Raw genomic sequence first — 25,007 nt, 5'->3', positions numbered from 1 at the left:
CAAAGTGTTCAAAGGTTTCAAAGTGTTTCTAAAGTGTATTTGTAAATCATTAGAAATTTTATTTTCGTTGTAATTGTTGTATGTACAACAAGAAAAAGTCCAGCTAACAATAGTTTCAGGAAAAATACAATTCCTGCGCCTTGTGTGATGTGTCAGGCTTTACAGGGTCAGGAGAAGACAGTACTTGGATATATTCAGCAACATGAATCATATATGAGCACAAAGATCTTTTGTAGCCACACAATGTGCAGTTCTTGGAGCGCATCCTTATTCATTCTTCTCTAATGTGTGTTTCTGTCAACGGCTGTAGGAACGGAAACCTTCAGACATCCTTTAGCATGCTAATAAACATATTGCTATACACAACAAATGCACTGCAGTGCAAACATTCAATTAAGCTAAGCGAATTGAATGAGAGACCCAACAGCGGTATATATGGGTTGGGAACTGTGTTGAACACTCAGACGATTTATCTTTGTCCTTTGTTCTCTTTGTCTGACAATGAAATGTTTCTCTTTGCCAGTCGCACACTTGTAGCACCATCCTCTATTGTTGAGGAACCGATAATGTCAGAAAGGCTGAGTCGGGGATTTCATCTTGACATTCAGTCTGTAAAACAAGCAGGCTCTGAAAGTAAAAAAAAAACATTAATGGTTTGGTAAGAAATGTCTTTTTGTTATTTTCATTTTTCTCATTCTGTACAAACCTCGATCCATATTGTGGATATCTCAATGTGCATTCATTATCCTGATAAAAGTATTGTCATCATTCCAATGCACACTGAGGGGCAGACTGTGTGGGGCTGCAATCACGTGTTAACAATTTTACCATCAAAGTTGAATTTAGTCAAAGATTTTCATTTGACAAAAGAACCAATCAATTTAATCAATTTGATGTCCCTCAGTAACTCCATCAAACCTGTCAATGATATGTTGACAACTACATTAAGAGTATTTACAGAGCTTATACACAATCATGTTTCAAACACTATGGAGGAGTAAGAAAAGTCTATATAATATAAAACATATTGAAATGTTGAAAGCGAGGATTGCAGGCAGTGTGAAGGGAAAAAGCCAGAGAAATCTAATCAGTTTGATTGACTGATGGTATCCTAAAACTTGACTTTCCTCACACCTTTCATGGTTAGTCAGCTCAGTGGAAGAGATAAGAGGCAAAAAGCCTGTTTTGAACCTCAGCACAAAACATCCCTAATGGTCTTAGATCATGTTCCCTCTCTGACACACCATTAAGTGCTAAATGTTAGGAATTGCATTACTGCAGCTTCTAAGATTAAGAGTGATAAGGAAAAGCTGTTATTCCTATCCTCTGTGCTCACCAGCACAAGCCATAGCTTTCTGCTGATGAATAATTCACACAGCCAAATCATCCGCCGCAAAAGATAAAGGCCCTCCAACCACTCCTCAAGGGTATTGATTTTTGTCCTCTTCATATGTTGGACTGAAGAGTGTCAAATGGATAATGGAAGCACAAACTGTGAAAAAAGGCTTCATTTAAAAAAAAAAATTAAATTATACTTTAAGGGCAAAAGTTGCAAAAGTTCGTCAAAAGTCTGCAGTGATTTGTCGTTGACTGATTAAATCACACCTTTCTACAGCCAAGTTGTTTATGGGTTATTATTATATCTTAATGTTCATAAAATAATTAATGCTAGAATCATCTGATTGTCTGATCATTGTGGTCATTGTGCTCCTTCAGGCTAACTATGTCTGTAGTTTTACAACAATAAGCAAAGTTAAGTCATACAGTTTGGTAATGAAAGCGTTAAACAATTACATCAACAACAATTCATGGCAGTATCAATCAAACTAATGATGCAAATGATTTCTCTAATGTTAGCTTAGTGCATTTACAAAATAAAAGTAACCAACGTGACTCAGGAGAACATTTAACCTGATGATTCTTTAGCTGTTAGGCAAATAAGGTATTGAGAAACACCCCTGATGTCTCTTTGGAACTAAAAAAAATATACAGCTGGCTTTCAAGGATGACCTCAATTTAAAATTGCTAAACAAATGGAATTGTGTCGAGGACATCCTGCATTTCTCTCACCGTGGCATTTCTCCATGAGCGCATGTATGATGTTTGTTATGTAGTTTAAAACAGGTTGCTTGTCTTTTAAGTGGTTTATAGCCTGAGGAGGTGGCCCATTGTTTGAGTTTTCAATTACTTGATAATGAATAATTTTAATTAATTATGCTATTGCTATTCATTTTTTAAGCTCAAATGTCTCAATTTCTCAAAGGGAAGTGTAGATGAATGCGGAGATCCTATTCGCATTGAGAAATGCACCCTTGGACATGTGACCTGGACATGTGTTTACACTGCCAACTAACAGTATTAAATCTGTAGTCATGTTTTTACTTTTCATGGCACTGAGGATAGAACATTTTCTTAGCAATTATGCATCCTTAACAGGCTAACTCAACAAATCAGCAATAAAGAGATTATTTTTACTTAAGTTTGCATATTTGTCCGTTTGAGTCAAGATTGGATTTGACACAGTGAAGTGCAGAACATAATAACCCCTTGCAAGTCACCATTTAAAGAAGACAATAACAATCTCATCCCGTAAGCGACATCCAACCCTTCTAGTTCAGTGCTCTACCATTTGGTTCTCTAAAACTAGATCAATTTCTTATGTGACGGTTGATCACTGGGCTTTTATGCACCTTCACTCAGTATGTTCGAGGCACACCCCTACAGGCCTGGGCAAGAGAAATCCCTTTTGGAAGAAAGTGTTAATGAGAAATTTCATGCCATATCTCTCTAGGTCTAATGGGAACTGGGTTAGAGGGAAAAAGTTTTACGTTGAGTACTTTATCCTTTCAACTCCATGAAGAGTTTGCACAAGTCTGTAGAAAGAGAAGAAGATGAGTGATGCAGAAATACATAACAAGGAAAAGAGAAACCCTTTGTTGGCTTTGCTGAGAGAGATGAAATTTGACACTGATAAAACAGTGCAGGTCTCTTAGAATTACACACTCTGAAGTTAAAGGAAGAGACTTTAAATGGATATGTGAGATGCAGAAAAAAAGTCATTTTTATATAGCAGCTTAGCGTAGAGCAACCATTGTACAGTGGGGTGTAAAATTTTTTAGGAAATACATTTACACTTGTGCTGATGCTATCATCTGTGCTTGTAAGTGTTTTATGGATTTAAATCAAATCTGAAGAAAACACCTTCCCCACCTCAGCTAGCTTTATATGCTATGGTCGATGACTGACATTAAAACCACTGGTGAAGTGAAGAAAATTGATCATCTCACTGCAATACACTGCTGTGCCGGGGAATCTTGGTTCCTGGCGTTCCTCTGAATGTTACTTGCAGACCAGCACACAGCCCCGTCACAAGGGCGGTCCCCAATGACCGCAAGACAATACACGCTGCCATGCCGCAAAAAAAACTGCTAAGGAGCACAACAAAGAGACTAAGGTGTTAACCCAGCCTCCAAACTCCCCAGGTCCCAATCCAATCGAGCATCTACAGAATGCAGCATAATAAGGTTGACCTAGAGGAGCCAAACGCCTCCATCCAAGAAAAAAGATGACACCAACACAGATCCTGTCGATGGTCCAATGGGGAAGGGGTGGGATTGTAATGCAACTTTTGTTTATAAATATGGCACTGTCTTAAGTTTTTCAGACCTCTGTTTAGAAGCAAATCTTCTGGCTACCCATCTATTTCGTTATTTTCAGGCACGGCATTGCACTTCTGCTCTCTTCCCCTTCTACCATCTTCCTCCAAATGTCCAACCGTGGGAGGAAACGTCCCTTAAACCCAATAAGAAATCAATTACATCTTTAATATAAATAACTTATGGATTTAGATGTCCACTCAGTGGTTAAAATTGGGAGGGCTTGGGAGCGGGAGTTAGGAGTAATCTTTTCTTGGCTCTTGGACCCCAGGTCTGCATGGACCCTTTTTTTTTTTTTTAGCTATTTTCGGGCTTCCAGTTAATACTGGTCTAACTAACCCTACACACTTGAAAATATTAGCCTTTGAATCACTTTTGGCTAGATGTTGTATTTTACTCCTTTGGAAATCTTCAAGACCACCTTCAGTTTCTTTTTGGTTTCGAGATGTGAAGTCATTTCTTAAATTGCAAAAGATAGGCCTAGCGGGAACGGCCAAATATGGAGTTTTATCATATCTGGGGCTCTTTTGTAAACTATTGCAAGTCATTAAACATTTTACCAGCTGATTAACTTTTATGATTACTGTCACGTTACCCATAAGTTTTGGATGCTGCACTTTGAAACCTCAGTGTTAGCAAACATGCTATTTGTTGGATTCAGAAGTAGCCATAGTTGGATGATGTATCTGCCAGTTAGCGATAAGGTAACAGACTAATCGAATGCAAGCATTTCATTCACCACAACTTAGCCGCAAACTTCTTGGTTAGTCTGTTTCTCATAGCAAACAATGAAGTGGCTCACAAGGCACCAATAGCACACTCAGAGTGAAGAGCTCCAGCAGCAAGGGTGAGGCCTAGCACATGCCAATCAGCTCTAACAGCCTGTGTCAGGACATTTGCCAATCAAAGCAGCCATGCCCCATGCATTTGGGCACTGCCCGTAACTCCGGTGCCCAGATAGATGAGCTATAAAAGAATTCACCCCACTGTTGTTATATGAAGTGGGAAACTTTCCACACAGGTAAAAATGTGTAAACATGTATATTAATTCTGTATAGTTGTTTATTTTAACACGGTACTCAGTGGTGATTGGCTACCTTTTGTGAGCAGTCTCAAGGTTTACCCAGAGGATCATCAGTTTTGGCAATCTTGAATTGTTTGTTTGTTTTTTTGGCTTTAATATGATAAGTAAGTCAGTTTATTTTCTTTTAGACCATTGGTTTTAATATTTTAGATACTTTTACCAAACTGCCTCAGACATCATTCTAAGCAATAAAGTGAGTTTGCGATACAGATATGTGATAAAAGCAAGGCAGACAATCCTAAACTATCTTAGATAGAGGTTACAAATAAAAAGTAAAGCATGACTTCATGTAATCAGGATTCTAATAAACGTGGATTCTAATTGAAATAATACAGTTGATGATGCTAAATTAATTTCAAACGCCAAAATTATCCAATAATTTTGTCTTGAAAATTATTATTAGATCACACTACTTTCGTAAATACACTGAACCACATTTTCCTACTCGCCAAAATGTTGAACTGATGTCTGTGGCTTTTGATTTTAAATCATCCCCTTTACACAAAGCATGCATTTTATTTTGTTATTGTTGTATTTCTTTTATTGTCTCGGAAATCTCTTTTTCTCCACGTATGTTAACAAGAATATATTTCCTCTCCTGCTTTGTAAATGCAATGTAAAATTTTGAAATGTAGCAGAACAAAGCATCCAACCATGCCACACTTACATTTCATGAAAGTAACGGTACAACAAATAGTAGTGACACTTTGTTTTTACTTGAATATTCTTTTTCATAAGACACAAACTCTCTAGATCATTGGATCCCTATTTTAAATATAACACGAGTGTCTGCTAAGGATGATGAGTGACTGTTATCATGGTCCATTAAGCACAAGCCAGAAACCAAGAGCAAATAGAATTGACCTGAGCTCTTGCCACATCCCAATCAATTTATTGAAGTGCATAATATGGAAATGTATAGAGGAAAAGGAAAGAGGAAGAAGAGACAATAAAATAGACCCGTATATGGCTGGATTGGCAAGCCTTGGACAAACAGCGCTGCCTCATTAGCCAGTGTTTGCAGAGGCCTTTGTTTACTAAACCAATATTAAGCTAGCCCATTTGGTTAGGTGTACTACTAATCATTTGCATATCACAGAATGTTCTCCTACTATACCCTCACTTTGATCACAATGATGGAAACAGGAAAGCAGCCACTTTTGATTTGATGTGTTTTATAATGGAGAAGTGGGGACAGACGTTTGAAGCAGCTCAGAAATAATACCTAAATATAACACCTGTATTTGCATTTCTGTCAGCATTTATTCATTGATAGTCTTGATTCAAATAAAATAATATTAACAAGGATGATTTAAAGCAATCAAAACAACATTCATAGTTAATAGATGCTCGAACATCAACATGGATTCAAGCTGTCTCTATATATCAAGAGGACTTTCAGAGCAGCAGGAAAAAAAAATGTGAGTCTGCCCAAAAGTACTCAATAATATAGAAATTCCAGGTCAATAACTTCCAAATCAAAAATTCATGTCTCTCTAGCCAAGAGCTATACCACAAGACTGACTGAGACTGTCTTTGTGTAGGACAGAATGTTTTGTCAAACTCCAGCACAAGCTGAAACTTGTATTTTCATATAAAGATTTTGTGAGTGTATGCCTTTGCCCTTAATTTATGTCCCAGTTAACCTTTACACAGCCAGGCTGTGGGTCTCAGTGCTAACAGTGATGATCTTAGTGGCCACACGAGGTTTATAAACAGTCTGACAGGCGTTTATAGCTCCATATTTCCTCTCTATGTAGACTATTAAATCCCAGCAAAGATCTTAGCTTTCTACAAGAGCACTCGCTGGTCAGCAGCGCGACTTTACGGCCAAATTAAACGTATAAAACTGTGAGCGATATTGCCGGATTTGGCCTGACTGAAAAACTGTCTGCGGCCGATCGTCAACATAGGCTCATCGACACACATCCGAGTTTGAAAAAAGGTACACGCGCATCTTCCTCCCAATGGTATTGTCTTCAGCTCAAGAATATAATTGCACTGACTACATGGCCAAACTCAAATGATATGTAACACAAACAAACACAAAAATCAATTTGAGAAAATGATATGGCCACATAGAAACAATGTGTCACACATTGATATTAATTACAGGAATAAATACTGTTTTAAGTTACACATTAGCTGTTTTTTGTTGTGATAAATCAAACTATCCTCTCACAGCATCAGCAGTAACGCTTGTATTGTTACTGTACAATAATGTCCTGTTATAGAGAGGCTAGTCATCTTGTATACCCTCCACTTAGCTGGTTGGGAAAGGTGCTTTTCTGGTTGACTGGCAACTAAAACAGAGAGTACTGTCTCTGATCTGACCCATCTATGAAATACAGTCTGCCTCGTTCAGTCTCGAAGTCAGAATATTTCTGCCTGTAATTAACATTTACAGTGTAATTAACAATTGCATTGTCCTGTAGAGGCAATTTTTGGACCCTATAAATGATCAAAAATGTGGCTACAAGGATGCTTACTAGGTCCTGTAAATAGTCATGAGTGGTGATTGGAATAACAGCGTTAAAAATAACAGTGGTACTTTTTTCAGTAACAAGTACTTTAACTAATTACTATTACTATCGTTACAACGCAGTTACCATTACTAACAAGAAAAGGCCATGTTACAATTTTTCAACACACATACGACTGAAGCTGACTTAGGGACAATCGCACGAGCACTGCTGATTGGCTGAGGAAGAATAAAGTAGTCGTGTGCCGTTTTGTTTGTCAGAACAATGAGGCAACTGCTGAATGTCACTGGTGCTGCCAAAAAGGCAGACTGCAGTGTAAACACTGTCTCCAGGTGGAAAACAGGAGGAGTGATACACCTCCTGATGTCACGCCTGCAGGTATCATTGTGATGTTCTCGTTTATCTTATACTGAACAGAAATTATGTTTCGGAGTGGCACAAATAATTTGTGTGGCATCTTATTTGATCGTTCTGTAAATAGTTTAAGGTGGGGTAGTATAAAAACCCCACCTTGGCTGCATTTTCGGGTAAAAAGCTGCATATAACTTGTTGTTTGCAAAACCTGTGCATAATTTCTGTTTAAATTTCAACTTGAGAAAATGATTTGCTAAACATGTTTGTGGTTGTTACAGTAAAAAATAAAAGTTTTTTTTCTACTCAGATTTTATGTTTTATGTCTGTTTTGAGATCAATTGTGTTAATACAGTATGTCAAAATTGTCACGATCCTGGGTCTTATGACCCAGTGTTTTGAGTTTTAGTTCATTTTGATGTTTTATAGTTTATGTTTAAGCCCTTCAGGTTTTCTAGTTCATTTGTTATCATGCCTAAGTGTTTCTAGTTCTTATTATTTCCCCTTCGTGTTTCCTACTATGTTAAATCTCCCCTGCTCTTCATGCGTTTCATGTCTGTGTCTTACGTTGTCAAGTTCTGGTTGTCATGTCTGCGTCTCATTATGTTTCCTATTTTATTTGGAAGAGATCCTGTGCTTTTATATTATGGGTTATGTTTTGAGTCCTTTGATGTACTGTTTCTTGTTTCCCTAGATCTCAGTTATGGTTATCTTAGGTTTAGCTCTTTGGCTTTGTTTTATGGCTTCCCTGTGTTCCATGTTATGTCCACTGTGATGTTTTGTACCATGTTTCAGGTTCCTATGTTCTGTCCCCCCAGTTGCTGTTAAGTTTGCGTGTTTTAGAATTCAGTCATTATGTTTCCTGTTTTATTGTGAAGAGGTCTGGTGTTTCTGTGTTCATGTTCAGTTTTACTCTCCCACTGTGACGTCGTTATGTTCATGTGTCAGCTGTTTCTCCATGTGTTGCCACTTCTTCTCCAGGAGTTTGAGAAGAAAAACCAAAATCTGCAAGAACTTTACAACAAAATGAAGTTCAAAGCATCTGAGCTGGAAGGAGAAAATGAAAAACTGCAAAATCAGGAGGCAACATCTAAAGTGCTGAAAGAAAGGTTGGAAGAAAAACAAGCCGAAATAGAAGAAGTGGAGAAAAAATGCAATAAGCTGGAGAAGCAAAACACAGTGACAATCGAGGAGCTGAAAATCCTCATCCTCGAGAAAAAGGTGCTTGTGGAAAAGCAGCTGGAAAAAAAGAAAAAACGCTTCCGCTTCTTCTGGAGGAAGAACACTCCTTCTTTCACTACTGCCAATGTCACCTCTTCTTCCCCCACCTCTGTTCCAGCTTAATCCTCCCCCCTCTCCCTTTAACTACTAACACCTCTCCCATCTCCCTCCCCCCTTTTCACAGTCACCCCCCAACCAGTCCCGACAGTTGACTGCCCCCTCTAGAGCCTGGTTCTGTCATAGGTTTCTTCCTTTAAAGGGAGTTTTTCCTATCCACTGTCGCCTAGTGCTTGCTCAGAGGGGATTGTTGGGGTTTTCTCTCCTCTATCCCTTTACTCCTTTCAACACCCCCCCCCCCTTCTTTTTTCTTAATAATATAACAATAAAAACAATTGGCTGCATTTTAAATGTGTCAGATCAATGGCTTTATTCAAGAATACAAGTAATGGGTAATAGCTGCATGTGTGTTTGTGTGTGTGCATAATATGCATACTTTACTTGTTGGATCCATATCCTACAAGGAATTAAATAAAACAAGAAGACAAACAAAAACAAGACAAAAATATTTTTCTCTCCCTTCCAAGGTCAGGAATCAGGATGAGGAAGAAATTAGGTCAGATCAGTGCAGGTTTTCGCACTGCTGACATTGAAAATGTATGGCGAGATTTCCAAAATACATTTGCAATCAAATAACTTTGGAGCTGGAAAGACAGCTTAGCTCAACAGGTTATAGGAGATCCAATGCCACCTACTTTTCATGTCAATCTTCTTTGTGGCATAAATCTCCCCTTTGATCATTGATCAGCAAATCACTGCATATAAATTCATCTAACTGTTATAATTTAATGAGTAAAGATTCTCAGATGATTGAATTGCGGTTTTAGTAAATGTTGAACCTTTTTGCGATTTCTGTTTTTAGAATCAATAGCCCATATTTTCATCCACTGCTGAAACGTGCCTTTGAGTTTTTCATCATTTAACAAGAATAGGTTCAGGCAACCATTGTGTAATTAGGCTTTGTGTATGTTGGAGATGGCATTTGACCAAATAGAGAACATGCTGCTACTACTAAGCTGAAGTGGGGTGTTGGTTCTTCGCAGTGGTCTGAGATCGAGGGCGGAAGAGCTGCTCTGAGATCCTTCCTTTGCTAGCAAGTAAAACCCATCGATTGCTGTTCTGTCTTGCTTTCTTCATGGGATTAAGTCTGAACTAGCGGGCCTGCTGTGATGCAGACCCAACACTGGGTGATGCTGTAGTGCTCTTATTCGTATTACTGAAACCATATATCTATTCTAGCTCACCCTAAAACTGTGGAGTAAATTGATCTGTTAATAAACCTGGTCAATTATTTGGGAATGTTCTGGCAAGCACGTCGCATTCTTCCAGTGGGGAAACTAATCAAGGGTAAAGTCCCACTAACACCTACCACTCACTTTACCACTCATAAGCATACTTGTCGATCACTTCCACACAGTAACGTCGTAATAAATATAATCCCCGGTAAAGTCAGTTAGCGAACCACCTTTCTTTGGTCTTCCCTGACAACAAAGCTGTGAAACATCTGCTCAATATCTGCTGTGATGGCTACCTGTTCATGCCTAAACCGCATTAGTACTCCCAGCAGACTATTATTTAAGTCTGGCCCTGTCAACAGCACATCGTTCAAAGAGATGCCAAGATAAGGAGCGCTTAAATCAAACACAACTTGGATCTGGCCAGGCTTGCGTGGATGATAGACGCCAAAACTGGGAAGGTAGCAGCAGTTATCTCCATCGTTGAGTGCTGAAGCTGGTTCAGCATGATCTCGCTCAAAGATATTCTGCATGAAAGCCAGAAAATGTCTCCTCATCTCAGGCTTCCTTTCTAGAGTTTTGCAGAGACTGGTGAAACGAGTCAGAGCTTTTTCTCTGTTGTTAGGCAGCCGTGGTCTTGGCATGCGAAAGGGCAGGGGAGCTACCCAACTGTTAGCATCATCTATGAACATCTCATTATCCATCAACCGAATGAACCGAGAATTTGTGCATTTGGATCAAGTTCAGGGATGAGATGAGTGATAGACTTTAGGTGTGGGTGGTGGTTGACAACATCAGGAGTAGGTATCTCCGACCTATCATCTTGGATATGACTACACTCAGTAAGTGTGGGAAGAGGAATGCTGAGATGTCCATCCAATGGCTAAGCCACAAATCCAACTCCTCTTCGGCCAGATAACTCAGTGACTCCAGCACATGTGCGCAGCGTGTAGGGAGAACCAGTACCCTTGAGGCCAAACAGGTCAAAGAATTTGGACCGAGCAAGAGACCTATTGCTCTGGTCATCAAGTATGGCATAGACTTTTAAAGATCTTTCTGGTTGTCCTCTAGGATGCACTTTTATGAGGCAGATTTTAGAGCAAGAGCGGGAGTTATTGGCAATTCCACACACTTCTGTGCATTTGGAGATTATGCCTGGAGAAGCCGCTTCATTTTCCTCCCCGCCATGCTCATCCTTAGGGTCTTTGACAGCCCATGGAGCTGGTCCTGGATAAAGCGCTGTGACGTGCTTGTCACTGTTACACTCTTTATAGTGAATGATTGTTTTGCAGTCTTTAGCAACGTGTTCAGTTGAGGAGCAGCATCTGAAACAAACTCTACTATCTCGCAGAAACGTTTTGCGTTCATCTAGTGTCTTAGCTCGGAAGCCCCTACACCGCTTGAGAGGGTGGGGTATTTGTGAATCGTACACTGTCTGTCCACATCCAACTTACTGCTAGCTGACTCTGTGGGCTTGATGGCAGATGTTGATGTAATCTCTGTTTTTTTGGATGAGACCTGGCTCCTTGAATGTGTGTACCTTTTAGGTGAGTTTTCTGGTTTCACTGTTGTCATCCCAAATGAGCTAAATGCAAAACTTGGATCATTACGAGTGCGGGCTTCTTTGCAGACAAAGTCAGTGAAGAATGAGAATGGTGGAAACTGGCCTTGGTTTTGCAGCTTGAACGCACTGCCTTGTGTCATCTATTTTTCTTGAAGGCCATACGGCAGTTTCTCCACTATTGGGTTAATGCCACGAGAGGTATCCAGTAGGGGTGCAACGATACTCGTATCGATATTGAACCGTTCGATACAGTGCTTTCGGTTCAGTACGCATATGTATCGAACAATACAAAATTTTTAATTTATTTTATCAAGTTTCCTTCTGACGATGCTGTCTGTGTTGAGCGCTCAGTGGATCTGCGCTCGACAGTGCAGCCTAGGCGGAGTAGTCGAACGCAGATTCACTGAGCGCAGGGCAAGCTAGCGAGACAGAAGTTAAGCTCTCCTTGCAACATGGCAAATTGAACCTCCCCCACCCTCATTCAGATGTGGCGTTTGGAACTATTTTGGTTTTCATGTGAAGTATGACCCTGAAGCGTCATGGACTAAAGTAAAACAGTATGTTGGATGTGCCACACAATGCTCAATTACATGGGTGGGAACTAGTGTGTTAGCGCAGTTAGCTCGTTAACGTGTTGGCTGTCTAGCCCCATGCACGGGGCGATCGGCGGTAGCTCGTTAACGGAGATTTGCCGTGTTGTGGCGTTAAGGTCATTTCAACGAGATTAACCTGACAGCACTAGTGGGAACACAACGAATATGACTGCACATTTACGCTGACATCATCCTAGTGCAAAGACAAGTGGAAGCCGACAAAAACAACAAGCACGCATGCTACAAACTTTACCCGAGTCATTTAGACAGCCGTTAGCACATGATTCTCCTTATGGGGACCTGATATGTTTAATATGCTGCTGAGAATATACCCCAGAAGAAGCGTATAGTATAGCTTTTATTTTGGAAAGAGCCATTTCTCTGTAATAAACTCTCTTTTCCAAAGATGAGTGATTCCTCAATCAGATACAGGGCTCGCAAAATCGCTAGCCCGACGTCCTGGGGCTAGCGATTTTTCCAGTCGGACTACCAAAATCTCTCTCTGCCCTGCCCATTGGGCTATCGTAGGAAGGAAAAATATATGTCAATGGTTTTGCATTCTTTCGGAAATGTAGCTGGGTAATTATGTCATTGGCATCGGTGAGCCACTGTCAATATGTGACATATTGAAATCGTGTTTGAATTTGCGCTTGTTTTTTGCTTTCACTTTGCAATCGCGCGAACTGTGTATAGAGAGCGACAGCACTGATTGGTGAGTGATGATAATTTGCGCACCAATTCCTCTGACATCGTCTTATCAATCGTTAGCTTACTATGCAAACATGACAAGTGAAATCTCCTGCAGCAAGCTTAAACATGTGAGAGGTTGATCGCGCAGAGAATCGCTGAGCGTTATGTGAGTGCGTGTGTAAAAGCAGCAAAATATATATTTTAGTTCTGCTGAGCCAAATAAGACAGGTCAGAGTGAAGAAGTGACATCCAAAGAAAGGCTTACCACAAAACGGAAAAGTTATGACAAATCAGACTATAAGGCAAAAAGAAAGTGCAGCTTTATGGTTTCATGGACAAAAGAATTTCTTCAGCTGCATTATGACGAGCTATATAACCAGGGGTGCACATAAGTGGTCCGCGGGTGCGCATTCGCTGTCAAAATAAAAAACGCGCACAAGATAAGAAGTTGCAACGCGTGTTTGCGTACATAAGATTTTCTGGAGGAGGACAGACATTTGTTTAAAACTCTTAAAGATGTCGAAGAAGCTCCTTTAAGCAATTACTTTGGTGTTCCTCCACCTCCAAAGAAATGTCAGAAGGAGTCCGAACCACAAAAGAAGCACGTATTCTCAGAAAAGTGGTTGCAGGAGGTGAGCTGGCTTCAAACAAATGATGAACGCACAGATAGGTGGTGCAGAATGTGCCGTGAAAATCCCAATCCAGCGGACAAAAACAGTGCTGTTTATATGGACGCAAACGCGCGTTGCAACTTCTTATCTGGTGCGCGTCTTTTATTTTGACAGCGAATGCGGACCACTTATGTGCACCCGTGTAAATAACATAATGTTCTGCCGGGTGCGTTGTTGGTTTTCCCTTGATTTCTGAGGGAAGCGCCTTTGTTACTGGGACCAGTCATTTTAAGAAAAGCCCCCATTAGAACCCATGAGAAATGCAAGAAATGCATTATTGCTCAGTCTGCAATATCTTTCCCAGAACAAACACCAATTGCAAATAACATACTAAAAATAAACCTGAAAAATCTGTTTAGAACAGCGTGCTATGTTGCAAAGAGTGAACTACCACTGGCAAAATTTAGCAGTCTTTGCAAACTTCAAAAAGCAAATGGCCTAGATCTTGGTTCCACTTGCCTCTTACCCGTGACTTCAGTGGAAATTTCAAATTCAGGATCTGGCACAGACTGATTCATGTCCTACACAGTACTTACAAGTTCATAGAAATTTCTGTTCAATTAGAACCAAGTATTTGAGTTGATGATTGTAATTTTTATACAATGTTGTAATTTGTTTTTCAACATTTTTTTGATTAATGTTTTGTTTCCTTTACAATATTATACATTAAAGTATAATATTGTAAAGGAAACAAAACAGGAAACAAAACATCAATCAAAAAATTGCTCTCTTTTTTATTCGGGCTACTTAAATTTATTTTGGGCTACCAAAAACTGAAGAGTCCCTGCCTGAAGGGCTACCAGGGATTTTGAAATTTTGCGAGCCCTGAGATATATTTATTTTTTTTATTACTTTTTTGTTTCAGTACCATTAAATTTAAAAACTGTACTTTTGAGTTGAAATATAAATTTATAATTTAAATAAATGACAAATTAAAAAGGCATGAACATTTTTTTTTGTATCGAAAAAATATCGAACCGTGACACCAAAGTATCGAACCGAACCGAACCGTGAATTTTGTGTATCGTTGCACCCCTAGTATCCAGATAGGTGAGCCCAGGCAAACAACCTTCTAACTTTGCTGACTCCAACTCCCTTAACAAGTCACCAAGCTCTCTCAGGTTGAGAGGGTCCCTGTTGCTGATCTTAGGAAATCTCTCAAGTTTGTCCAGCAGAGCTTTCTCAATTATTTCAGGAGACCCATAGTTCTCTTCAAGTCGCATCCATGCCATCCTGAGCCCTGCAGCGGGGTAATTGACATGAACAGCTCTGATTCTCCTGACATGCTCAGATAATTGAGGACCTAACCATCTAGTGAGAAGGTCGAGCTCTTCATTGCAGGTGAGTTTCAGCCCCTCGATGATGTTCATGAAGGTAGACTTCCAGCCCCAATAATTCTCTGGACGATCATCAAACTTTGTCATCCCGGCGAGCCATGTAGACAGCAAAGTCATTAATACCGGTATGGTTCAGAGCAGAGGGCTGCGCTGCTTGCATTCTAAGAGGATGTGTGTGTGGTTGAGGTTCCTGCAGGGGGGTGACACTACATGGATAAATCCTAGGGTAATTCTGGGCAGGTGGATTTTTCATACCATTTTCTTCAGAGGTAGTATGGCTCTCGACACGAGCTGGAGTGGAGCTCAGTCTATCAATAGCTGTATGAATGGGATTCAGTTTGTTGTCCTGGAGTGGTGGAGCATGAGAGAAATCGCGTGGCCGACTGGAAGTGATGTGGGACTCAAGGCCGGGCAACGACAGCTGACTAGAGTGCATCCTGGAGTGACACCCAACATAATCATTTGTTCTTTTTTCTGTGGAGTCAGGGGCAATTCCTATGATGTCCACTGCCCTGAGATCTTGTTTAGAGCCGAGTTCTGCTGCAGCTGATTCCAAAACCTCTGCCTCAGCTAAAGCCGCTGCAACTTCATTCTCTTGCTTCAGTGTGGCCAGAGCAGCCTCCATGCGTGCCTCTTCTACTCTAAACTGGGCTTTTTCCACCATGAGTTCAGTTTCTTTTTTGACAAAGGTGGAACGAGCACGCACTGCTTCAGCTCTTGCGCGTGCTTTAGATCTAGTCTTCTGTTGATCTTCTGTATCTGGCTTATTGTCCATATTGACTATTTGGCATGTAAGGTACAACTAAACGACACGGGTAGATTAATGGGTGGTAGCAGTCTCTGCTATCCAGACTTGCTGTGTTATCCCAGGTGTGATGCTGTTTTTTCACTATTCTGGTCCGCTGCGTGCGTGGTTCTGGTACACGAAGTGACAGATAGCTAAACATATGCCGTAGGAAATGAAAGCGTTGAATGATGAGTCAGACGTGAAAGTAAAGTTGAGGGCTGTTTACTTGTTTGTCTTTATCAATGTACATCTTACAGTGCTTTCCCAGAACTTGTGAAACTACAAAAATACAAAAACTAAATATGCTCAATGAAGTGACTCTAATCATCCAATAGGAAACAGCTTCCTGTATTACCCCACTCATGTGACCCTAAACATCCAATAGGAAGGAATACAAGCCAAACCACAGAAAAAAATCACTTGCCCGCAGGCTCACCACTAGGACCACTAGGAGATGCTAAAATTCTCAACATGCACATAACATTACACAGTTACTTTTTGAATAAGTAACTAGTAACTATAACTATTTACTTTTTCAAAGTAACTTGCCCAGCACCGCTCAGGAGTTCCCTTTTTTCAACATCTTGGTGATAACTTACAGAGCTCTGCATTGTCAAATGCCTACTCAGATTAGCAAACTCTTACAGCCATATACAACATGCGGGTCGTTAAGGTACCCGAACCAAAACCTGTGCGTGGTTCTTTGTTCTAGATTAAAATGTGTGTTTGAGGTTGGTGAAGCTAAAAATGATGTGAACCATCCTCAAACAACATATACCTGTGCACTCTCCATTGCCATCATCAAAACACAAAACAAGGAAACATATTTTGCAAGAATGCCATCCTGTCACTTAAAGACGCATCCATGTTCCACTGAGACGCTTTGTTTTCTTTCCTTGAACCTGTAATTCTATCTGTAGGTCACTTATCACTTATCATTGCCAGAGCTGAGTGTCTTCTGAGGGTGTGATGATGGATTCAGAAATGCATTTATCCAATCCCATAATCATGGGCTACTAAAACATGCTTTGGCATTGTCAAGGCAACATGACATGTCGCAAAGTGCTTTCCCATTCTTATTTATACAATTTCAAGTCCCTGCAGCTTTTCTACACTCAGTCACTTACCAGACGGCTCATTTATTTATGTTGTGTTCTTTGGAACATGTGAAAAAAGGGACACATTTTGCTTAGGCGGAGATGGAAAATATAGTAAAATTGAATTTAGTCATGCAAGAATTTTTGTGTTATTAAACCACCCTCTGTTTATTACCTGCACTCTGCTGTTGTGTCAACACAGTTTTGCACATCTCTGAAAGGACCAGTTCACCTACATCCCTTTTTAATATTTATTCACTTCTGCTTTTCTCTGGTTCACACACTCTCTCTCTCACACACATACACACAGTCCCATCACGTTTTATTATCATCATTATTTTTTTTTTATCAGGTTTTCTTTATCCCAGTCATCCTGTATGCAGAACAGGGCAGCACATACTGCAGGTGTGCTGTGTCTTTGTTGTGGGTTGGCTGTATTTAGTTTATATGGTGTTTTATAAATATTTTTTAAAAACCAAAGTTCTATTAGTATTTGTATTAAAAAAAACAATATTTTCTGAAAGAGTAACTATATGCCAGTGTTGGCAGATGGCCCCGCTCCTCCCTGAGCCTGGTTCTGCTGGAGGTTTCTTCCTGTTAAAAGGGAGTTTTTCCTTCCCACTGTCGCCAAAGTGCTTGCTCATAGGGGGTCATATGATTATTGGGTTTTTCTCTGTATGTATCATTGTGGGGTCTCCCTTACAATATAAAGCGCCTTGAAGCGACTGTTGTTGTTGTTATTTGGTGCTATATAAACAAAACTGAATTGAATTGCATTGATTTATTCAAAAGTTGTGCGCAAAAGCAGATTTTCAAATACTTCGTCCCAGAGGAGCTTTATGCTTTTGGATTGAGCTGAGCATTTGGAAAAATGAAAAACCTTTCAAAAAGTTATTTTATTAGATAGCCTGCAATTATTAGACAACTCAAGTGAAAACCAAACATATGGAGTAGAGGGTTCAGAATATGTGAGCTGTGTTTTTTGCACGTGGTATGCAGTTATCAGGGACACAGTCAGTAATTTTGGCAAAAGCCAAAAGCTTAACAATCATCACGCACCATGTAACTCAATTATCAAAGAACATTCAAAAGGACAAAAAAAAAAACCCGGACTTCAACATGAATGATGCAATAAAAAAAAGTCCATTCTGCACAAACGATAATAATTTCCTGGATTTCATGAAGGACAGAGCCATCAACAAACAGAAAATTAAACTTCACTGATGCTAAAATAGAAATACGCACAGGCTTTAAAACAGTTTGCAGAGAGAACAATTGCATACAATAAAAGCACTGCACAAATGAAGATGAAAAGATAATAAAAATGTGATAAAACATGTTTGTCATTTACTCCAAACAGCAGCAACTTAACAACAAAGCATCAAGGATGCATCCTCAACCATTTGATGTCTAAATACAGACACCACCAGCGACTGAGTTTTAATAAACTCGAGTAGATTGCAGATTGCTGACAAATGGTGGAGTGGAAATAACCAAATATGCGAGGAGATGAGTGAAAGATTGCAACGATCACTGAATAAGCTGCACGTTATTTGAGATAAAAATCAATTTCTGTTAGATTTCTGGCTTTGTGTACGCACTAAAGAAGCTGCTGTTTATGGAAAGCTGTTAAAGCCATAATTCAGCTCCTTCTCCCGGATGGCATTTTAACATTGCCGCATGTGATGTGCATGTCACAGTGATAGCAGTTATCATGTTTCTGTTTAGGGGATCGGGAAAAAAAAAGAAAAAAGATAGGAATGATGGCGCTTCCTCACACATGTGGACAGATGTGCACCTTCCTGTACCCCTGTGACAAAAATGTCTCTTTTATTTTATGTGATTGTTGTGGTCTAAAATCTGCATATGAGCTATAGTTTCCTTTCTATTTTTGCAGAAAGTAAAGAAGTCAAAACAAAAGGGTCCAGCAGGAATTGTAGGAGTGCCTGATGATTTGTGGGGACGTCACCTGTACACAAATTGTGCTAAACTAAAAATAACACAAGCCAACATGTAACTCCCTCCAAGTTGAAAAACGAACACAAGGCGTTCTTGATTTACTGGCATTTATTGCACACGGGCGCCACCAACGATGCCACCAGAGATGCCGTAACGATGCCGTGAGAACTGTACAACAACATAAAATAATCAATTTCCGCCGTACATTGTTCTCATAGAGAATAAACAATAAGGTACATCATTAAACAACACAAATGCTTACAATTTACCTTCACAAAATGCTAACATATACACGTGGTTACCATAAACTCGCTCGCTCTATCACAAACAAACATCTTATTTTCTATCACAACATATACAAATTGCATACCTCATTGGCCGCATTAACTTGCAGGGGTTAAATGAAACGCTTCTTGTAGTGTCACTCTTTCCCATAGTCGAACGCTCCGTTGCATACGTCTACATGTTTCTACCACCACCAGAGAGAGACGAAAAGCATGCTGCGCTCTACCGAGTGTGGCGTGTAACTGAAAATATTGTCACCCCAAACAACAGACTAAACATTGGTTCCACCCCGGAAACATTCTGTAACCCTTGTAAATGTATTTCCAGCCAACAACAGACATTACATCACACACATATATTAACAATAAAGTATTTCACTTATTCATTGTAACTTGAACCATAAAATTGTCTCAAATTGCATAACTGCTGCTGACGGCAGCCACACTCCCACCAAATCATTAATGATTTTTCAACTGAACCTCGTTGTAAAGGCAAGTGTATACAGTCCCTTAGTCACATAAATCACAGAGACAAGAATTCTGAACTATTCAGCTTCAAGTAGGGTAACTGTTTTGTGGATAGGTCTTTCAAGATACACTGGCTTGTTAACTCTTTTTCCTTGGTCATCCAATGTCGCATCACTGATTAGCAACTCGAGTTTCCTAATGATTCCATCCTCACTAGGGTACACCTTGGTTACCTTGGCCAACTTCCACTCATTTCTGGGTAGACTATTGTCCATCAGCATCACAATGTCGTTGATCTTAGCATTTCTCCGTGCTTTGTACCATTTTCCTCTCTGCTGAAGATTCAGCAAGTATTCCCTTTTCCATCTGGTCCAGAATTCATTAGCCAGGTATTGCACCTTGCGCCATCTCTTGCGAAGATAAAGGTCTTCCTTCACAAACTCACCAGGTGGTGGTAAAACCACTGAAGACTTCATAGTCAGGATGTGATTCGGCGTAAGAGGCTGTGGACCAGTGGGATCGTTCAACAGGTGAGTTGTTAAGGGCCTACTATTTATGATCGCCATGACTTCATACAGGTAGGTACGCAAGGATGAAGTGTCAAGTCTTTTGGATGAATGATCCAGAATGGATGTCAAAACACTTCTAATCGTTCTAATCTGCCTTTCCCAGGCCCCACCCATATGGCTGGCAGATGCCGGGTTCATGACAAACTCACAACCTAGTTGTCTTAGGCTTTCTTGGTCCATTTTCTTTACAGATTCCAAGAACTCTCGTCTTGCTCCAACAAAGTTGGTACCCTGATCGGACCGAAGTTGTCGAACACTTCCTCGTATGGCGATAAAGGTTCGAAGAGCATTAATAAAGGCATCACTGGTCATGTCGTCAAGAAGCTCTATATGCACAGCACGAGAGCACAGACATGTGAATAGCAGACCATAGCGTTTAAGTTCCCTTCTTCCCTCCTTAACGTAAAATGGGCGGAAGCAGTCCATTCCACAATAGGAAAAAGGGGGCGATGCTTCAACTCTCTCACGCGGTAAATCTGCCATTCTTTGTACCTCAGCATTCCTTCTGAATTTCCTACATTTGACACACTTGTAGATGTAGGAAGACACTGCGTGACTACATCCCAATAGCCAAATGCCATTTGATCGCAGCTCATTCATCGTCATCCCACGTCCCTGGTGATGAACCCTTTGATGGAAGTGTTCAATCAGTAACTTTGATATGTGGGTTTTGTTTGGCAAGATCACTGGATGTTTGATGTGTGGGTGTAAATCTGCATGCTCCAGCCGACCTCCCACTCTTAACACACCCCTTTTATCCAAAAAGGGATTCAGTTTGTGCAGCCTATTTGCACGATCTCTTGTTGTTGTCTGCTTTGCTTTCAGATCTTTGATTTCTTCGGAAAACAGTTCGTTTTGGACAGTAGCTATGATGAAAAGCTCTGCCTCTTTCCTCTCCTCAAGACTGGTGACTTCGTTTGTTCTGTACGTCAGACCTTTCAGCTCTTTGACGTATCGCATGAGTCGTGCAATTGCTTTAACTAGCCTTGTCCAGTTTGAGAATCTTGAGAAATGATTGAGCAACGAATCTTCTGTGGTCAGTGTCTTATGGACAAAAGTCTTACGAAGTTCTGGATCTTCAGCTCCCAACTCTCCCACCTTAATGTCATCAGCAGGAAGTTTATCCTGCCAGAGAAAATCTGGACCGGTGAACCAGCTGGAAGTAATTAGTCCCTTTGCTGTCAGACCCCGTGATGCATGGTCAGCGGGATTGTTCTCAGAAGTCACATATCTCCATTGGTCTGGATCGGAACCTTCTTGGATACGCTGAATGCGATTTGCCACAAATATGTGAAACCTTCTAGCCTCGTTGTTGATGTATCCAAGAACAACCTTCGAATCTGTCCAAAAGAATTCTTTGGCTTGAACTTCCAACTCCCCTTTAAGCAGGTCACTCGTTCGCACGGCGATAACTGCTGCTGATAGCTCAAGCCTGGGTACTGTGGTGACCTTTGTAGGAGTCACCCTGGCTTTGCCAATAACTAGAGAGCAGTGGACTTGGTTTGAAACACTGATTGCTCTCAAGTAAGAACATTCACCGTACCCTTTAACACTCGCATCTGAGAAATGATGCAGTTCATATCTTTCGACCTTCTCAAAACCTTCTGGGAGATAACAGCGCTGAATTTTGATGTCAGCCAGGTTCCTTAAATCCAATAGCCAAGACTCCCACCGTGGTTTGAGCTCTTCTGACAGTGGTTCATCCCATCCAACCTTGTCTTGACACATCTGTTGGAGTATTTGCTTTCCAACCAGAACAAATGGTGCCACAAAGCCGAGAGGGTCATAGATGGATGCCACAGTTGATAAGACTCCTCTTCTGGAAAGTGGGCGTTCATCCACAATCACTCTGAAATGGAACTGGTCTGCAACAATGCACCATTTGATTCCCAGAGCTCTCTCAATTTGGGACTCACCAAGAACCAAGTTGTGGTTTCGTACTGAATCTGCACGTTCACTCTCTGGAATGGATGCAAGTACCTCATGATCGTTAGAAATGAATTTGTGAATTCGCAGTTTGCCAGCACTGCAGAGTTGCCTTGCTTCCTTTACTAACTTAATGGCTTCATCCTTGGTTGCGACACTTGTGAGCCCATCGTCCACGTAAAAGTTTCGTTCAATGAACTGAATGGTCGTTTCACTGTAGTGACCATGTCCTTGGGCAGCAACATGTTTCAACCCAAAGTTTGCACAACCAGGGGAAGAGGCAGCTCCAAATAGATGCACTCGCATGCGATAGACTGATGGTTGAGCCTGGAAGTTTCCATCGTCCCACCAGAGAAATCTCAAGTAGTCCTGGTCCTCTGCTTTGACGTGAAACTGATGGAACATACGCTCGATATCGCACATTATGGCAACTTGTCCCTTGCGAAAGCGACAGAGAACACCTATCAGGCTGTTCGTTAATTCTGGTCCGGTAAGAAGGTGATCATTTAGTGACACGCCTTCAAATCTTGCTGAGCAGTCGAATACAACCCGTATTTTTCCTGGCTTGTGTGGGTGATACACCCCGTGATGAGGAATGTACCACACAGGACTGTTGTTAATTTCTCCTCTTGGGACCTTTTCTGCATCCCCATTTGTTATGATTTCACTCATAAAGGTCGTGTAGTCCCTTTGATATTGTTTGTTCTTTTCAAATCTTCCTTTCAAACATCGAAGCCTATGGACTGCACACGTCTTATTGTCTGGGAGATTTGGTCGATCTTTCTTGAAGGGGAGCGGCATTTCACAGTGACCATCCGCCTTGATTTTGATTCCTTCTTCCATGATGGTTAGGAAACGCAAGTCTTCCTGAGATAGATTAGCATCCTCTACTCTTCTCTCACTGAAGTCAGACTCAAGCATCCTCAGCACATCTGGCGGTGAAATGAACTCCTTGACTTGGGTTCGACATATATATTTCACTTCGTTTGTGAGCTTCTTAGATGTCTGGAGGTGAGGTTTCACTGACTTCATGACAATCTTGTGACTGCTTCCTATAGCATCACCATAGTCGACACATGGGCTAACACAACCGACTATGCTCCATCCAAGATCTGTCCTTTGAGCAAATGGCTCATTGTCTTTACCTGGGACGACCTCTCGGGGCAGCAAAGCCTGTGGACAGTTGTATCCTATGAGAAGCCCTACATCGCACTCAATCAATGGAGCGATCTCCTCTGCAAGATGCTCTAGGTGTGTCCAAGCTCTTGCCGTTCTTGGTGTAGGAATGTGACTTAGATTGGCAGGGATGAACTCTCTTGAATAGGTTACAGGGAGAGAAATCTTCTTTGATGAATAGAAACCTCTCACCTGCAGTCCAACTAACCTTTGACTCGGGATGATTGTATTTCTGGATGAAAGTGTGGAGAGTTTTAACTGCACAGCCTCCCCTTTCATTTCCAGAGCTTCTGCCTTATCTTGCATAATGAATGTGGTATCGCTTTGGTTGTCAAGTAGTGCATACACAAGAATTTCATTCTCTGGGTTACTTGATGTAGATAGCCAAACTGGGACAACCGTAGAGGAGTACATGCTGTCCATACCTTGCACTACTCTGTTTGACGTGGCTTCATTTGATGGTTCAGGAGTATGTTTGCTCTCTGTTCCTTCCGTTGACTTAGCATATTTTGAGTTTTTTACACTCTCCCCATGCTCATCACTGCCTTTCTCTCTTCTGGTTGCTCTTTCACGGTCTTCATGTAAACATGTTGGGTGTTTTTCCTTACATGTCTCACAAAGACTCCTTCTTTTGCAGGTCCTTGAGAGATGTCCTGGTTGTAAACATCCAAAGCACAACTTCCTTGTCTGAACAAACTTAACGCGTTCCTCAACTGGTCTTTCCCTGAACTTCCAGCATGTCTGTATGCCATGATTGCATCTTTCACAAAAAGTGCATTTCTTACGTTCTGCATTCTCTTCAGAGTTGCTCGCAAGCACCTTTGCACCAATGTTTCGTGCCTTTGTTGTCTTTATTTTTTCACCGTCATTAGACTTCAGGGCATGAAGAGAAGTTACTGGATTGCAAGCTATTTTTGCTTCCTTTGTGATGAATTCCACGAACTGACTGAAAGTAGGAAACACATTACAAGTTTCTTCTACCTCGGTCACCTTCCTGTTCCAACTGGCCACCAGCCAATCTGGCAGTTTTGTTAGAAGTTTTTGATTTTCATCACAGTCGTTCAATACTTCCAGACCCTTAATCTGGGACATTGCAGCCTGGCAGCCTCTAAGGAAGTCTGAAAAATCCCTCAGCTCAACACTGTCTTTGGGTCCAATTTTGGGCCATGCGGCAAGCTTATCCTTGAAAGCTTTAGCTATCACGAATGAACTTCCAAACCTTTCTTCCAGGATGTCCCATGCTGAGTTGTAAGCTGTATCCGTTCCTAATAGGAAGTAGCTTTCAATGGCCTTTTTTGCAGGTCCGCCAACATATTTACGAAGGTAATAGACTCTTTCCCCTATTGGAATGTTTTTCCTGCCTATCAGGGTTTGAAATGACATCTTCCAATCGCTATACCTTAGTGGATCACCCATGAAGATAGATGGTTCAGGTGTTGGGAGACGGCTTACATTAATAGACTCTGCTATTGCTTCAGCGAGGACTGTGATACTATCTGCTTGGTGTATCACGGGATGCTCACGTGGACTCCTTACAACTCCTGGAGATCTATGTTGTTGAGCTGCGTGGTTATGAAGTAACTCTGTTATTTCCTCATCCGAGCTTATGTCTTGTTCATAAACTTGGAGTCGTGCCTTCGCCGCACTTAGCTCCTTAACAGTCTGTAAGCGCTCTATTTGTCTGCGTTTCTCTTCCAGTGCTTTCTTTCTTGCCACATTTTCTTCCTCTTGTAATGCAATCTTCTTTCGATTTTCTTCTTCAAGACTTTCAAGTTCTTGTTGCTCACATTCTATCTCTT

General features: G+C 40.9%; 1 protein-coding gene across 1 annotated transcript in view; it reads right to left on the bottom strand.

Moving 5' to 3' along the window:
- Window positions 1-585: 585 nt before the first annotated feature.
- The window catches only part of cntn6 (contactin 6), a 237,776-nt gene continuing 213,354 nt past the window's right edge, over window positions 586-25,007 (bottom strand). The window contains exon 24 of the mRNA XM_026168943.1: window positions 586-627. Coding sequence (XP_026024728.1) covers window positions 605-627 — 23 coding nt within the window. The 3' untranslated portion in view covers window positions 586-604. The remainder of the gene's footprint in view (window positions 628-25,007) is intronic.

Source organism: Astatotilapia calliptera, chromosome 5, assembly GCF_900246225.1.
Source record: "Astatotilapia calliptera chromosome 5, fAstCal1.2, whole genome shotgun sequence".
Taxonomy (NCBI): domain Eukaryota; kingdom Metazoa; phylum Chordata; class Actinopteri; order Cichliformes; family Cichlidae; genus Astatotilapia; species Astatotilapia calliptera.
This window is presented reverse-complemented; position numbering and strand designations above follow the sequence as displayed.